At 41.8% G+C, this 18,289-nt stretch overlaps 1 protein-coding gene across 1 annotated transcript in view; it reads left to right on the top strand.

Moving 5' to 3' along the window:
- The window catches only part of sspo (SCO-spondin), a 417,885-nt gene that overhangs the window by 157,171 nt on the left and 242,425 nt on the right, over positions 1-18,289 (top strand). Inside the window, exons 43-47 of the mRNA XM_051928802.1 lie at positions 6,030-6,171; positions 10,473-10,656; positions 11,167-11,233; positions 11,414-11,450; positions 14,740-14,860. Coding sequence (XP_051784762.1) covers positions 6,030-6,171; positions 10,473-10,656; positions 11,167-11,233; positions 11,414-11,450; positions 14,740-14,860 — 551 coding nt within the window. The remainder of the gene's footprint in view (positions 1-6,029; positions 6,172-10,472; positions 10,657-11,166; positions 11,234-11,413; positions 11,451-14,739; positions 14,861-18,289) is intronic.

Here is an 18,289-nt window from a genome sequence, read left to right as displayed (position 1 = left end):
GTGTATTCACTCCACATTATCGTGCAGTGCGCTGTTACTGGTATTTTGATAAAAGAATTTGAACGACATATAAGAAGCGTATAAATTATTAAACAGTAAAACGTTAACATTTAAGAAGTAAAGATACATTGAGTACTACTGCAGTGCTTTCGGGTATAGTACATTTTTTGTTTGCCCATTACATACATAAATGTATACATTTTTTGGTGTACCTACCCAAGAACACGCGACATGACCCGGCAGTTAAAAGTTTCTCGCTCCAGCAATTTTAACTCTGTTGCAAAGTCATCTAGTACGCGACACGTGTTTCGCCGTAATTGTGGGCTCATCTGGCGTACACACTTACTGCACTCCCTTACGGGAATCGAACCTTGGACATCAGCGCTAGAGGCGAAGCCCCTAACGTTGTGCCACGGCGTGTGGTTCATTCATTTGACAGCATGTAGATCATGGTAATTACATTGCAGGCATTCGTAGTGTGAATCCCAATCTGATTGTATGGGTGGTTACCTACGGGAGCGTTTCTATAAACTTAATTTATATCCCTGCGCATCGCAGCAGCGAAGTACTGCTTTTACTTTTTTTGTTCGTTTATTACAATTATAGTTATTTATTCATTCCCTTCTTTAGCTGACTGCCTGCTCTCATTAAACTTGTATCTCGCGAATATGGTATTGCAAACGGCGGGAGTGTTTCTATAAACTTAATTTAAACTTACGGTTTTCACTGTGCTTGGTTTCCGCAGTAGCTGCACTTAACTGCGTTCACAGTCAGTTCACGTGATTACGTGGGAGGCGTGATAACGCGTTACGCAAATCCGCCTTCCACGTCCATGGAGCCACTCTCCATTTCAGTAGATGGACAAAAAAGAGGTTCCAGTTATGACTGTTACACATAGAATTTCGAAATGAAACCTGCCTAACTTTTGTAAGTAAGCTGTAAGGAATGAGCCTGCCAAATTTCAGCCTTCCACCTACACGGGAAGTTGGAGAATTAGTGATGAGTGAGTCAGTCAGTCAGTCAGTGAGTGAGTGAGTCAGTGAGGGCTTTGCCTTTTATTAGTATAGTTTTGTATTTATATATATATATTTATATATTTATATAGGGCGGCACGGTGGCACAGTGGTAGCGCTGCTGCCTCGCAGTTAGGAGACCCGGGTTCACTTCCCGGGCCTTCCCTGCGTGGAGTTTGCATGTTCTCCCCGTGTCTGCGTGGGTTTCCTCCGGGCGCTCTGGTTTCCTCCCACAGTCCAAAGACATGCAGGTTAGGTGGATTGGTGATTCTAAATTGGCCCTAGTGTGTTGTGCTTGGTGTGTGGGTGTGTTTGTGTGTGTCCTGTGGTGGGTTGGCACCCTGCCCAGGATTGGTTCCCTGCCTTGTGCCCTGTGTTGGCTGGGATTGGCTCCAGCAGACCCCTGTGACCCTGTGTTTGGATTCAGCGGGTTGGAAAATGGATGGATGGATGGATATATTTATATATAGCAGCAGCCCTAGCACTGACCCCTGCTGGTCACCACTCTTAACATAAGCCAGTTCTGATGAGTTTCCTTCCACCATCACCCTGTGCTTTCTGTGTCTGAGCCAATTCTGCACTCATCTACAAACACCCTGAACTCCCACTTCTTTTAGTTTGATGCCCAACCTGCTAGTTTGGAATGAGCATACTGGCACAAAATGGCTGCCACTGGCCTCATCTGGGTGGTGGTAGTAGTGGTTAAAGTGGTTACGTAAAGTATATGTAAAGTGCTTTGAGTAAGTTAGAAAAGTGCAATATAAATTAAATGTATTATTATTATTATTATTTATTTATGTATTTTTAAATGAATGACAGAATAATTAAATGAATGGTCAACATTGTTTTACTAAGAAAATCTATAAAAACTATATTTCATGTATAGGTGTCATAATTCAAGGACCTGGAGCCTCTGATAGCTTTTACCAGATTCTTTCTAAAGGCCAAGGCAAATAATATTGTATGGTTCCCTTTGATCATATCCTTTTCTTAGCTTTACAGCATGTTAGTAAAAACATACCCCCTCATCTGAACCCATGCTGACTGTTTAGTAAATCTGTTTTTGCCATGTCTTGCTCATTCTTATCCTCTTTAATAAAACCCCTGTGTGCGTCCAGTGTCCGTGTGTGTGTGTGTGTGTGTCTTCTGGTGAAGTGTGCATGCGTGGGGCATGGTGCGATGCTTCAAAGCAGATGCTTCAAAGGCCGCCTGATGCGTCACACAAGACAGAGAGGGCGGGACCTATAAAATATCGCACGACCGATCCAATCGGATTTCGGTAAATGAGGTAAGACCTAAAACATAAAACACAAAAAATTCAATCGGGTACTGAAACGCGGAGACCAGCTTCCCGAAAGAGGTGGGATTAGTGTCCGCATGACACGTCACACAAGACAGAGAGGTAGGGACCTATAAAATATTGCGCAGCTGATCCAATCAGATTTTGGTAAATGAGGTAAGACCTAAAACATAAAACCCGAAAAATCCAATCGGGTACTGAGATGCGGAGACCAGCTTCCCCATTGTTGTGCAAGTGTTCAATCTGAGGATGTCAGATTTGCAATTAAGAAGCTTGGCCCGGTAAAGTGTAAAGTGTCAGTCGTTGAAGGGGTTTTCCTAAATATACGAAATTTAATGATATTACAATACGATGACTTTTAAAAGTAGATTTATTTTTGCGCACATTACATCAGTTTTTGGGGAGAATCTGCTGATTGCCCACTGTTGGGACAGAAAATTAAACGCATATTACGGACAGCAAAGCCAGTATTGCTGTCTGAGAAAATTACAGGCATTTTACGGAAAACGTTTAATGAGTAAAAGGTCCCTTGCCATTTAATATAGACTGTTCCTACTAATGTTTATGGACTACTGTTCTAGCGCCCGTTATTGTAACGGGCTTAATGTCTAGTCATTAATAATTCCTTCCATTAATTTACCTGTGATGCACATTAAACGTTCTGGCCTATAGTTACTTGGATTTGCCCAATCACCCTTTTAATATTACAGGATAATATCTGACACATCTGGACCTAACATCGTGTGTGGTGTGACATCCTTCTGCAGTAGTAGAAATGGTGTGACACCTCTGCACTGTCAAGTGCAGCCCTTTAGCTATCTGGGCATTTGAACTCGCATGTGTCTCCTGCTGAGGGAGTGACCAGTGTTAGTGAAAAATATGCACATTTCCGGAGAGTAAATGTCTGCATTTCTCTTTGCCGTTAAATGATTTCAGCTCAGTTTCTGATAGATAAGAACTACATTGTACATTCTACGACTGGTCTGCACAAAAATAAAAATCAGCCGAGGGAACTAGTAACTCAGTATGTGTCTGCATCTTATTTACTAACTAGCTGAATACTCCGTGCTTTGCTATGGAATAGCAAAAGGAAAAATGTGTTCTAAAATATACAGAGTGATAGTATACTTCCTGTAAAGGTCATAAGGCAAGATTTAGCACATAAACGAAACAAAATAGGTTACTAATTATTTCTTGAAATGGTTTAATGAAATATAAGCTATTTTAAGTATAGAAGACTTGTTTTTGGACTAAAGCCCCAGTGATCCCATCACCACCCCCGGTATTATTTAGTAACCAGCCTGCGTAAGTTTTAAGTGCTAAATTTATTTGTTAATAAAAAATAGATGAAGGTGAATGTTATAATATTAATTATATTAAAAATAAATTTTCCAGGGGTTTTTAAGATCATAAAAAAATTACAAATCCTAAGCAATCTAACAATGTCAACCTGCATCTGAGCGGCCAGAGAGGTGGTGCCGTGCACAAGGCAGGCCAGCGAGGAGAACAGGCAAGCGCCGTCTACGCTCATCCACACCACGCGGTGAGGGACCATTACTTCATCAAAATCAATCCTTTCTTCCTCGGTCATAGTTTTATGGGTTTATTTAAAGAGGTATAAACTTAATAGAAGAATTTGTGAAGAAAGTATGATAAAGAATAAAATAAAAAAAGTATGAAAATCAAAGTCCTCAAAAAAGAAAAAACATAAATTTGCTTTAATATATGTTGGAATAACCTAACTGAATTATTTTAAAAAGATGAATAAATGGCAAATTATAAACACTTTGTGGAAACTCGAAAATATCAAAACAAAACTTGTACTCTTCATGAAACATGAAAGTATTTTTAATTTACTTTAAAGAAATTTATTTTAGAAAGAAATGGAGTGAATAGGTGTAGAAAACTATAAGAAATTCTGCGGTTGGACCATGAAATTTTTAAAACCGTTTCTTAGTGAGCACCTATGGGCCAAGGGTAGCCTACATTCCAAATTTCAAGTTCCAATTCCTCATGGTTTGGGAGATTTCGTGATGAGTGAGTCAGTGGTATTTGTCTTTTATATATAGAGATTATGGTGGCGCAGTGGGTAGCGCTGCTGCCTCACAGTTGGGAGACCTGGTGACCTGGGTTCGCTTCCTGGATCCTCCCTGCGTGGAGTTTGCATGTTCTCCCCGTGTCTGCGTGGGATTCCTCCCACAGTCCAAAGACATGCAGGTTAGGTGGATTGGCGATTCTAAATTGGCCCTAGTGTGTGCTTGGTGTGTGGGTGTGTTTGTGTGTGTCCTGTGGTGGGTTGGCACCCTGCCTGGGATTGGTTCCTGCCCTGTGTTGGCTGGGATTGGCTCCAGCAGACCCCTGTGACCCTGTGTTTGGATTCAGCGGGTTGGGTAATGATATAGATTATTTGCTAATTGTTTATTGCTTATTCTGTATATTTAATTATCTGTAATTATTTTTGCTTGTGTGACCACAAGGGGTCAGCATTGACCCCTAAATCCCGGACACAGATTCATATTCAAATAAAAGTTATTTTATTAATCACAGAACGTTCTTTTGGTATAGAAACTCCAAATGACACAATCACATCAGTCACAAACAATCATCCCGGTCCTCCAGTTAAGTTTGTCTCCTGAGGTGATTCCTTTTATTTTGGACCCGGGGGTGCTTTCGATGTCATGGCGAAGCACTTTCAGGTCATGTGGAATCTTTCCAAAGTAGGGAAACCTTCTCCTGGCAGCATCTTTCCAGGGTTTCCCTTCCAAATTACAGGTCCCATGAAACCCTTCGGGAGTCCAAACCAGAGTGGCACTGCCACCTTTCACCCTGAAGGATAAGCTGTTGCCGATAACCAGTCTCTCCCAATCTGTCCAGTATATGATTGCCATGACTGGGATAGGAACTTAGAACCATCCCAGCTGGGTTGCACCTCCACTTATATAGTCGATCCATTATGGCCTCCTGGCCAGGTAAGGCTTCTCTCTTCATCACATCCTGTTCAAGCATTTAACAATACATTGGCAGTGCTGATCATGTTGTCAGATCAACAGGGCTGTTTTTAATCTTCAGCAATTGCTTTAATGAAATGGTCTTGAAGTGAACAGATCATTCAGAACAGTGTTAGCTCTCCAAAATGACATTTACAACCACAGTCCTAGTCCTAATTCCTTCTTTGCGCAGATCTGTATAAGATCAAATGTTTTTCAATAATGTGTGTGAAATTTACCTACACGTGACTTCCTAATGAAGACTTTATTTTAGAGTACCAAAGTTCTCCCTTCATAACTTCAACCCCTGTAATGTCACCCCTTAAACTTTTTTAAGATGAAAAGGTTCCAGTCTTTCAATATCTCCTCATAGCTCATTTCATGCAGCTTATCTTCCACCCCTTAGACTCTGTGTGCTATTGTCATGTTCTTTTTGTAACATGGGGACTAAAATTGCACACAGTGTTCCAAATTGCTTTACACAGCTTAAGCAACCCCTCTCTTAACCTGTGCTATCATCCTTAATGGCCTCTTTTGATTCCCTTCATTTACTATAAATGACAGGAGACGTGGATGGGGATGCACTGAATTAATGTCTGCCCGTCATGTTATCTCTCATGTATGGATGGCAGGCCCACTGCCACCCCATATAAGAGTTAAATGGTGCTTATTTAACCTCATAGTCCAAAACCTTCATTCCAGATTAACACATTTTACCTTTTCACACAGCTGTTTCTGGGAAACACAAATGACTCTGGTGTCACCATTAGCCACCTGCACTTGATGGTGACCGCCCGCTTTGTCAGGATCGTGCCACATAACTTCCACAATGGCATCTACTTAAGAACTGAGCTGCTCGGCTGTGGAGAAGGTACTGATTTTTTTGTTTTCCAAGCTCAATGTGCTTTTTATAAACTTAGTATGGGGTGCAAAGACTGGAGCAGTGACATAAGGGTAAGAAGAACATTCTAGAAATGGTGAAAGGCCTTCAATGCCACCTGAGGGGTTTAAGGACACAAGGACCTGTGAACAATGCATACAAACGATTATCAATGGTAACCTAATTTTCCCTATATGACCACACTAATATAAAAATGTAAATGTTTTTAAAGTATAAAATATCAGTCATCCAAGTGGGCTACCCAGTGTATACATGAAGTGTGCAATATCTGCAATACATTAAAATAGAGAAATAAAAATGTTCTTCAAAGGAGGACACAGTGGCATGCTATCCAACAGTTTCAGTGATTGTCATTCATTTCCTCACCCTATCAACAACAGCAACGACATTTATTTATATAGCACATTTTCTTCTATGAAAATGTTTCAAATAAGCCAAATCATAAAGCAAGGAAAATCCAAGCAAAAGCAAAGAACCAGGAGTAGCAAAACTAATGTGCAGGTGAAGGTTTTTGTTTTTTATTTGAGTATCCACAAACTCAGACAAGGAAAAGACAAGCTTTTAACTCTTCGCATCAATGACATCAGGCGCCATGACCTCCAAAGCCACGTTCTCGGCAACCAGAAGCGTGTTCTAGCAATGGTACGAACAGAATGGCAGCACAAATGAAAATCGAGGATTCATCCGAAATGGATGCAAAATATAGAAAGAAAAGAGTTAATCACAAAGAACAGCAAAACAGGTGTGGAAAAACTTGAGTGAAGATACCAATCCTGATCACAGTGAGTTTATTGGTAAATCATCTAATCCCATCATGTGTTACTCCAAATCCTGCTGTAAGAAGATCTAAGATGATTGTAAATTCTGCGCCATCTGAAAGATAAGCAGAAATCTCCGTTTAGGATGATCCCAAACCATGAGGGCCGGAGTGTTTGATGTTGTTTACACATAGTGTCCAATATTAAATATATTTCAGAAAATTTTAATTTGCAGAGGTGTGTCCAAAGTGCAACCTTAAGTTGAATTACAGCAGGTTTTGCATTGATTGATGAAGAATGAAATTTTAGGAATAATCCAATTCTTTGCTTTGCCTAAGATACAAGTTCTCTTTTCCAGCATTGCCTTAGATCTTCAGCACTCTGATATGAATTGTCAAAGTGTGGAAATACTAAAGACTTTCTCCTCCTTACTAGCTCAGTTTGGCAGAAACTTTCTGACAAAGGTTCTGACCTGTTGTGTCCTGCAGGGGTTACACCAGCTCCCCAAATTTGACACAGACAGATGCAGACACAAGTTCTGCAATACTCACTGGCTATATTCAGCTGTGGGAAATTCTTCCAAGTAGTTTCCCACCAGAACAGTACACTACTAAACTCAAGAAGCACAGTAATCAATAAATCACACAGGAATTCTTTTTTCTCAGTCTGTCTCTCTCCTCTTTTCTCTGATTTTGACTCCACTCCTCCTCCAGCAAGCTTTGTCTTCTCCCTCCCAACTGTGGCTCTTGAAGCAGTGGCAGCTGTATCCTTTTATCCTGCACCCTTTAGCACTTCCGGTGGTCTGTTAGTATGGTCCAGAAGCACTTTGGGGTGGGGCGGAAGCTCAGTGAAATAGGGCTCAACAGTCCCTGCAGCACCCCCTGGTGGCACCCACGGAACCCAACAGTACTCTGGGATGACTAAATTGATGCCCTGTGGGATCCGAGGCACCATCTAGCCATCTAGCACTCCAGAGGAGATAATGCCCTGTGCATGCTCTCTCCCCTAATCCTTCCACTCTGAAGCGTCCTGCCACACTGAGCTCATTGACATTCTTTGGCACGCTCTACTAGTACTGATCAGGGGCCCCCTTTCCTCTCAAAATAGCCTTAGTTCTGCTTGGCATGGATTCCATAAGATGTTGTAAACATTCCTTTGAGGTCCTGGTCCATGTTGAACACATCACCTGATTTCTGCAGATTTGTCAGCAGCACATTCTTCCTGTTCTCCCACATCCCAAAGGTGTTCTATTAGATTCAGATCCGGTGACTGAGAAGAACATAAAAGAACACAGGACTCATTGTCATGTTCATGAAACTAGTTTGAGATGACTTTTGCTTTGTGACACGGTGCATTATCATGTTTGAAGTAGCTATTAGAAGATGGATAAATTGTGGCAATGAACAGATACATGTGTTCCGCAACACTACTCAGATAGATCATGGCATTCAAGTGATGATTGATGGGTATTAATGGGTACAAAGTGTGCCAAGAAAATATTCACCACACCGTTGCTCCACCACCACCAGCCTGGATTGTTGATATGAGGCAGGTTGGGCGCATGGACTCATGCTGCAGGCACCAAATTCTGATCCTACCATCCGTGCGCCTCAACTGAACTCAAGGTTCATCAGACCAGTCTTCTTTTTTTTCCAGTCTTCAACTGTCCAATTTTGGTGCGCCTGTGCCCAGTGTAGCCACAGATTCCATTACTGGCTGACAGGTGTGGAACCCACTGGTGTCTTCTGCTGTTGTAGCCCATCCGCCTTAAGATTTGCCAATATGTACATTCTGAGATGCTTTTTTGCCCACCACAGTTGCACAGAATGGTTATCTGAGTTAGTGTAGCCTTTCGGTTAGCTCAAACCAGTCTGTCCATTCATCTGTGAAGACACTCATCAACAAGGCATTTCCCTTCACAAATTTCTGAGTAAACTCTAGAGACTACTGTGTGTGAAAATCCCAGGAGATCAGCAGTCACAGAAATGCTCAAGCCAGCACATGTGGCACCAACATTCATGCCACGGTCCAAATCACTGAGATCACATATGTTCCCTATTTAAGGTGTTTGATGTGAACATTACATGAAGTTCAGTGATGGTGCGGGTCAGCTCCATGCTCCCACCTCTGCTTTGGTAGCCTCTTGAACAAAACAGCGTCGATAGTCATGACCAGGATGAGCCAGCAGATGAGGACAAACACACATCCAAGCAAGGGGAAGGTGTAAAAATGATCAGTGTTTTTATTAAAGGAAAAAAAAAATCTGTCCAAAGTGCAGTGCATAATCTTCAATAAATAAATCATCCATAAAAAAAACAAAGGGCAAATGGAGATTAAAAATCAGTCAAATATTCCTTTAAAACCAAGGTTAAAGCCAAAAATGCAGGAAACTGTCCCTTAAAACTCATGTCAATTAAAACTGACATCCATCCATCCATCCATTATCCAACCCGCTATATTCTAACTACAGGGTCACAGGGGTCTGCTGGAGCCACTCCCAGCCAACACAGGGCGCAAGACAGGAAACAAACCCCGGGCAGGGCGCCAGCCCACCGCAGAAAACTGACATCTCCCCAGCTTATCTTTCCAGACCTTGCAACCCAATAGACCCAGCTTTCTTTCTTTCTGCGGTCTACAGGTCCAGCTCCTTGCTGCTTCCATGGCCTCACAGTATGGCTCCCAATCCGAACCTAGGTTCGGGTCCTTCCCTCTCATGGACAAAGGAAAGGCGCACCATCCAAGCCTCTGTCGCCGACTCCCACTGCAGAGCTGCACTATTTCTGATTGCTTTGGCTCTCTTAAGTCGCTGAGCTGGAAAGAACCATCACTGCAACCCTGAGCCTCGGCTGCATGCTGTCTACCTGGGGCTCTCCTGCTCCTGGCTGGCTGCCTCCTCACTCCTGTACCGGCTCTTTCTTGTTTCCTGCCTGCTTCACACTCTCTACTTTAACCTCCATTTGTTTCTTGTCTTTCTTTCAAATCTGTTTATATGCTGGGGATCGGCTGCATGTACGATCACCTGATTGCCGCCTCGGGATGATAATAAGATAACCAGACCGCCTGCACGTGCCAGGAAGGCAACACATGGATGACCACCTTGCACCAATCCAGAGAGGAGCCATCTTCTCAGCAGATCGCTTGAACCTGCTCCACTCCCCAGTGCAAGCAAGTCCATTATTTGTTTAAAATCGGCGCAGTGCTACGGACCACATGTCATTAGTTCCTGAACTGCATCTACAGGATTTTATGCAGATTGCTGCTGCCACGTGATTGGCTGATTAGTTACTACATGGATAAGCAGCTGCACAGATCTTCCTAATAACTGGATGAGTTAGTGTAAGTGTGTTAAGAGAATTCCAAATTTACAACAAAGTTGATTAAAAGGTATGAACACATTATCAATATAAAGATCAATTTCTTTGAAGAAGGAATGGCTTGATGACATTGTAATGGATCATTTTGATGCTGCATCACTTCTTTTAACTCATTCTTGAATGCTTATTTGCTGTGCAGGTACTTTGCCAGGGCCTCCGACTCCTCCAGGATGCCTCTCTACCCAGTTCAACTGCTTAAACACAAATGTCTGCCTTAACTTGACCCAACGATGTGATGGCAGAATTGACTGTGAGAACGGCTCAGATGAGAAGGGATGTGTCTATTCTAACCTCGGGATGACCACTACTGCTGACGATCACAGGTTCTGGTTGAGTCATTTTGGAAAGCTCATATTTACAGTGCAGCACATTTGATTGTACATGGAGCTATAGGTCAGTCAGTCAGTCATTATCCAACCCGTTATATCCTGGGGGTCTGCTGGAACCAATCCCAGCCAACACAGGGTGCAAGGCAGGAACAAATTCCCAGGCAGGGCGCCAGCCCACCACAGGGCACACACACCCACACACCAAGAACACACTAGGGGCAATTTAGGATCGCCAATGGACGGTGGGAGGAAACCGGAGCACCCAATGGAAACCCACACAGACTTGCAAACTCCACACAGGGAGGAGCCGGGAAGCAAACTCAGGTCTCCTTACTGTAAGGCAGCAATGCTACCACTGCGCCACCGTGCCACCCATGAGGGCAATTGAAACTTTCCAATAGAAAATTTCATGCAAATATCTTTTCCAGTGAGACAATTCATTTCAATAAAGAGACATAAAGATGCAAGTAAATAGCTTTTTATACATATTTTCTATCATTTTAGGTTATCGGGAGCCACACCTACCCATTCTACCTTCACTGGTGGCACGGGAAGGGCGAGCACTGTGACGGTAAGACAAGCTATTAGAAACCTAAACACTGCAAGAAATTCAACTTTTTGAACACAAACCTTACTGCAGTGATGAAGTTGTCCACTTTTTTACCATTGCTTACTTACCTATTTTACAATTTTGTGAGCCTCCTCCAAACTTTTACTTCATTTCATTATTGAGTGTTTTATTTCTGTTTAGAAGGAACATGAAAGAACTAGAGTTCCAAAGCCTAAAGGTAAGAAATAAATTTATGATCTGCAGTAGCTTACTATCGTGTGTCTTGCAAATTGCTTGCTCCCGCTTTTGAGCCAATAGATAGATAGATAGATAGATAGATAGATAGATAGATAGATAGATAGATAGATAGATAGATAGATAGATAGATAGATAGATAGATAGATAGATAGATAGATAGATAGATAGATAGATAGATAGATAGATAGATAGATAGATAGATAGATAGATAGATAGATAGATACTTTATTAATCCCAAGGGGAAATTGCCTGTCAGTAAAAAGTATTCATCCCCTGGGGAGTTTTCACAGCTTATTGTTGTACAACATTGAATCCCAGGGGATTTAATTTGGCTTTTTGGACACCGATCAGCAGAACAGGACATTTTGATGTCAAAGTGAAAACAGATCTCTACAAAGTCATCTAAATTAATTACAAATATAAAACACAATGTAACTGATTGCTTAAGTATTCATTCTAATTAATATGACACCCATAAACATCACCAGTGTAGCCAACTGGTTTCAGAAGTCACAGATTTTACTTCACCTGTCTGAGGTTTTAGTTGGTTGTCGTATAAATGCACCTGTTTGCATGTGTGGAAGAGCCAACTTGTGGTGAGTCTCTAACGAAGTATCAAAGTACCTTGGCGACAGGGAGATTTAAAAGCAGAAATCAGGGAACGAAGATGAGAAAACATCATTGAATCACCCTTGTAGTCCAGTTAAGTCATTAAGAAATGGAAAGAATATGGCAGAACTGTGAATCTGCTAGGGCAAGCCGTCCACAAAAACTGAGGGACAATGGAAGAAGGAGACTAGAGAGGGAGGCCAGCAAAAGACCTATGAGAACTCTGAAGAAGTTACAAGCTACAGTGACTGAGACTAGAGAAGACAACTAATGCTTGGGTGCTTCACCAGTCGCAGCTTTAATGAGAAAGTGGTAAAAAGAAAGCCGCCATTAAAAAAATCACACATGTGACATCTTGGCTGGAGTTTCCCTGAATGCACATGGGAGACTCTGAAGTCATTTGGAAGAAGATTCTGATGACATGTAAGTTGAGCTTTTTGACCAGCAGACTAAATCCCATGGTTGAACACTCCACATTATCAAAAACAAATCATCCTCTTCATGAAACATGGCTGTGGTAGCATAGGGCTGTTGGGGAAGCTTCTCTGCAGCAGGCCCTGGAAGACTTGCAAGAGTGAAATGGATGCAGAAAAATAAGGGGAAATCCTGAAAGAAAACCTGATGCAGTCTGCAAGAAACCTGCACCATGGGAGAAGGTTTGTTTTCCAGCATGACAAAGACCCCAAGCATAAAGTTAAAGTTACACAGGAACAGCTTAAAAACAACAATGCTAATGTCCTGGAGTGCCCAGATCTCAATCCAAGTAATAATTCACAGATGGACTTAATGAAGGCTGTTCACTTACTTGCACAGAGACCTGAACGCACAGACTCAGTGCTGTCATGGCTGCCAAAGCTGCAGCTACAAACACTGGCATGAAGAAAGTGAATACCATAAGTACTTGCGAATAAGTTCTCCCGCAGATAAGTCGAGACTTGATTTTACTGTATAATTTCTGGTGCAGTGGAACCTCGGTTTGCGAGCATAATTTGTTCCGGAAACGTGCTCACAGTCCAAAGCACTCGTATATCAAAGTGAATTTCCCCATAAGAAATAATGGAAACTCAAATGATTCGTTCCACAACCCAAAACTATTCATATAAAAATGATTAATACAAAATATAAAGTAAAAATACATAAAACAAATTAACCTGCACTGGCTGGTGTGAGTGAGTTTCTAAACTCTTGTGGGATTCCACCCAACGGGACGACACGCGGAAGAGCATCCCAAAGCAATCGCAGTCTCCCAGCGCTGTAGCAGTTCGCCGTAAAAGCGAATCCGAAAAGATCGCGGACATGCTATAAGCGTCTGCAGTTGATGGGTGATACAAGGAACAAGGAACATTATAAATGCGCAGGGCACAGTACTACTTGGCCAAGATCCTGCCCGACTGCTGTGTCTGTATATAGGAGATTGGCAGATCCCACTACAATAAATAACCGCGCTGTTGCTGTTTCAAGCTGAATAAAGCTGGTGTCGCTAAAGTACTGAGACTCAGCCTCGTGTTTTGGGGCGCATGACAGGGACTCACTTGCACATCACAGCACACACACACATGCGCGCACACACACACACACACAGTCACAATGCTGTAGTAAACAGTATACGCTCGTACGGATGTTGACTATATGAGTGAGGCACGCCGACTCAGATGGAGAATAGGAGACGATTACCCACAATCACGCAGCGAGAGAGAGAGAAGAACCATCAGCTCAGTTGTGATCACATGACACTCAGCAGACAAAGCGTATACATACTACTCGTACTGCAAGACCTCGCTCGTTTATCAAGTCAAAACGTATTAAAAATTTTAGTTCATCTTGCAAAACACTCGGAAACCAAGTTACTCGCAAACCGAGGTTCCACTGTATTTTATAATGTCGGTCGTATAAATTAAATGCGGAAAACTCACACTATTGGTCCAAGAGATTATGATATGCTAATGCCCACCTCAGAGAGTAACCATGGAGCACACTGCTGTATCAGTGCATACTCCTAACCTCTCTGTCTCTCTCTATTGTGCCTACCTGACCACACAGTAAGACCCAAACTATCCCAAAGCGATGTTTACACTGTTTTGTGTTTTTTGTATCTCACACCCTCATACACCTTTATCGTAAGAGCATCCCTTATCTACGATGGAGCATTCGATCAGTAGAAAATATGAAGCTGGTTTTAAATTAAACATTGTTGAAGTAGCGAAAGAAATTGGAAACTGCGCTGCTGCAACAAAATTTGATCCATCTGAGAAACTGATGAGAGATTGGAGGAGGCAAGAAGATGTAAAAAAAAAAATGTAAGTGTCGACTGATACATGAGTATATACGGTACTTACGTGATCAGTTATTTTGTGTTTTAAATTTATAATTAATTGTGACCACAGTGCTGCATTGCTTCTAAAGAACACAAGAATTAGATGGAGATCTTAACTTATGATTACAAGTTCCTATCTCATTATTATGAGATCTAATCTTGTAGTTATGAGATATTAAGTACTATTTAGGAGAACGTACAGTATCTTGTAATTCCAAGATCTTTTCTTAAGAGAAATTGGGCTGGGTAGATAATGTGGTTTAGGAGACAAGGCATTGCACTTTGAACTTAACGAGATCTTTCATATGTTCCTTTGATTCTTTTTAACCCTCACTGTATCCCAAAGAGCTATGCAACTTTCCACTGGGATTGGAAGATGGCAGCATCCGCTACAGACAGCTCACGTCTTCTTCATACAAAGAGAATAATCCTCCTGATGCCGGACGTCTGAACATAGTGCCCAACGTGTAAGTCAAGCAATTGTCTTTATTCGAATAACTTACAACAAAAGGCCTTTTGGTGTACTGTGTTCACACAACTGGTCAACCACTAACCTCAGCCATCACTCACTCATTTTTTAGTGATCATGGTTTGTTAAAAAATATTTTCCTTTAAATTTTTTTTTCTGAGCTACAATTAAGGTTTATTCTTTATTTTGGTTATTAATGAACGTTCTGAGCAGTGATGAGTGAACACAGTTTTGTGAATACACAAAAATGTTCAAGGACTTCTCCAAACTTTACGAAGTGCCTTGAAGTTAATGGAGGACATGATCTAGTTTTGAATGACTTATAAGGGTGCAGTGGTGTTTTATTGTCCCTGAGGGCTAAGGAACTGTCTGACAACTTTGGACTAAATTGATTATTGTGGCCAAAAATGTGACCTGAGCTGTGAGACAGCAGTGCTAACAACTGCTCCACCGTGCCTCAAACAGTGGCATAGCTAGGGGCAAGCGGAGGGGGCAGCATTATTGGCCAAAAGGCTCAGTATAATTCATATGTAAGCAGCAGGGTTCGGAAAAACATCACTCATGAATGAAAAAGTAAAATTCTCTGATTTTTATCCACAAAGGCTTCAAAAATAATTTTCAGACTGTCCTTCTGTGATGGCTTCAGACACAGCAGCTGAAATTTATGAGGCAATAACAAAAATAAAGAGAAACATTACACCGATAATAGTTTCTAGGAAGATAAACTACTAATTTACAATTTATAATTTAGTTTCATTATCAATCCAAATGAATTCTTGCTCTGCGCAGAAAACATCTCCACTTGTACACTACTCTGGTTCTGGTTCGCAGCGTAATTATATTAAACTAATAATTAGAACACGGCTTATCAGTGCGTCTATACTATTTTCTTGTCTAGTTGATGCTTATAAATAATTATATGTGAAGAATTATTGCTGTTTCTCTATATATGAATAAATCTATGCAAAATGTATCTTAATTTTTCTCTATACGTCATTTTAATTTTCTGTTTAAATAGGTTAACATATTCAGATATGTCTGAGGGCGGCAAATTGAAGCACCAACCTGCCCCGAGCCACTGGCCTTAAACAACTAAAGACACAGACCACGAGCAAAATGCAACAAATGGCCACAAACTAGCACAATGATATACTGTATACCATATAGTGATGCGGGAGTCACTGTCTTGCACTCACAAGATGAGGCCAAGTCTAAAGAATTCAGGAAACCCAGCTGTATTCAACTTGAAATAGGAAAAGCAAGGTTATTTATAGAAGTGGAAGCTACCTCTCTACTACATACAGACACAGCATATGGCCAAGGCCGGGGCCAGGTCAATGGCCAAGTTATAATGTTCCCTGCATCACCCATCGGGCGACAGACGCGGTGTGCGAGGAGGCAGTGAGCTTGCAGTTGCCTCTGTGGTGCTGCGAACCTGCGGTTGCCTCAGCAACAGACAAGCAGCCCTTGACAGACTTGTTAATCGTGTTTCCGAGTGTCGCCTCATTGGGGAGGGTCTCAAAAGAGTTCGGATATCTCCTAATATATCCTCTTTAATAAAACCCCTGTGTGCGTTCAGTGTCTGTGTGTGTGTCTTCTGGTGAAGTGCGCATGCGCGGGGCACAGTGCGATGCTTCAAAGCAGATGCTTCAAAGGCTGCCTGACGCGTCACGCAAGACAGAGAGGGCAGGACCTATAAAATGTCGCACGGCCGATCCAATTAGATTTCAGTAAATGAGGTAAGACTTAAAACATAACGCGCGAAAAATCCAATCGGGTACTGAGAAGCGGAGACCAGCTTCCCCAAAGAGGTGGGAATAGTGTCCGCATGACACGTCACACATGACAGAGACGGCGGGACCTATAAAATATCATGCGGCCGATCCAATTGGATTTCGGTAAATGAGGTAAGACCTAAAACATAATGCACAAAAAATCCAATCGGGTACTGAGACGTGGAGACCAGCTTCCCCAAAGAGGTGGGATTAGTGTCCGCATGACGCGTCACACAAGACAGAGACAGCGGGTCCTATAAAATATCGCTCGGCTGATCCAATTGGATTTCGGTAAATGAGTTAAGACCTAAAACATAATGCACAAAAAATCCAATCGGGTACTGAGACGTGGAGACCAGCTTCCCCAAAGAGGTGGGATTAGTGTTTGCTGTTGTACAAGTATTCACTCTGAGGATGTCAGATTTGCGATTAAGAAGCTTGGCCTGGTAAAGTGTAAAGTGTCAGTCGTTGAAGGAGTGCACGATTATCAGCTGCACGCCACACATTACATCAGTTGCTGGGGAGACTCTGCTGATTTCCCACTGTTGTGACAGAAAATTAAACGCATATTACGGACATCAAAGCCAATATTAGAGTCAGAGAAAATTACAGGCATTTTACAGAAATCCAAACCAGTATTACTGCGAGAGAAAATTAAAGGCACACAATACAGTGATGCATATTACAGCCACATACAAGCCAGTATTACTGTAACAGAAAATATTACGGACATACAAGCCTATATTACTGTGACTATCTACTAACAACATGCCACCCAAAAACAAGGATACATCAAGTGGGACAAAAGACACAGACAATCAAATCCTATATAAGCAACATCTCCTGGAAGAACGCTCACAGACACAGACACAGAATGAGGTCAAAGTCCCTTGCCATTTAATATAGACTGTTCCTACAAATGTTTATGCACTACTGTTCTAGCGCCCGTTATTGTAACGGGCTTAATGTCTAGTATTATACAGTATATATAGTATACAGTATTTCATTGTGCTCACTGAGTCCCAATCTTAGGGCACACATTAGCCATGCAACAAAGCAGCAGAGTTGGACTGACTCATTTCATTGCTTGAAGTCATGGCTCTTGACACTTCTGGAGCATCTTTTTTGTATTTGATCTCTCATGTTTTCTCATTATGGCTCCTTTGTGGCTTGTTTTGAATCATAGCTTCAACACATAGCTAATTATGTAACCAAATTAGCCAGGTGTCACTAGGCTGGCAGTACTAATATAACAATGTGTTCATTATGGTCAGCTAATGTACCCCTAAAATGAAAACACTGAGTGTTTTTTTTTTTTGCTTTTTTTAAAACATATGTGGTGGAAGGCTGGAGTACTGATTGGGTCATGAAAGTTCTGCACATGGCTGCTACAGCTCTGTGATGTCACTCAGGCCTCACAGAGCATCATGGGATGCTGGTCAAAAAAACTGTCTTAGCCAGCAGCACTGCAAACCTCTGGGAAAATTTTGACGAGAACAGACCATTCATTCCAACAAAGCTAGCCAGTCCTAATCACTTAATTCTTCCGAAAAAGAACCAAGTCGAGTTCTACTGTCTACCACACTACTTGGCAACTTATTTCATGTGTCTGTTGTTCTCTGTATGAAGAAAAACTTAATGTTTGTGTGAAA

This window comes from Erpetoichthys calabaricus, chromosome 6, assembly GCF_900747795.2.
Source record: "Erpetoichthys calabaricus chromosome 6, fErpCal1.3, whole genome shotgun sequence".
Taxonomy (NCBI): domain Eukaryota; kingdom Metazoa; phylum Chordata; class Cladistia; order Polypteriformes; family Polypteridae; genus Erpetoichthys; species Erpetoichthys calabaricus.
The sequence above is the reverse complement of the archived record's forward strand: the minus strand, read 5'-3'. Positions and strand labels throughout refer to the sequence as shown.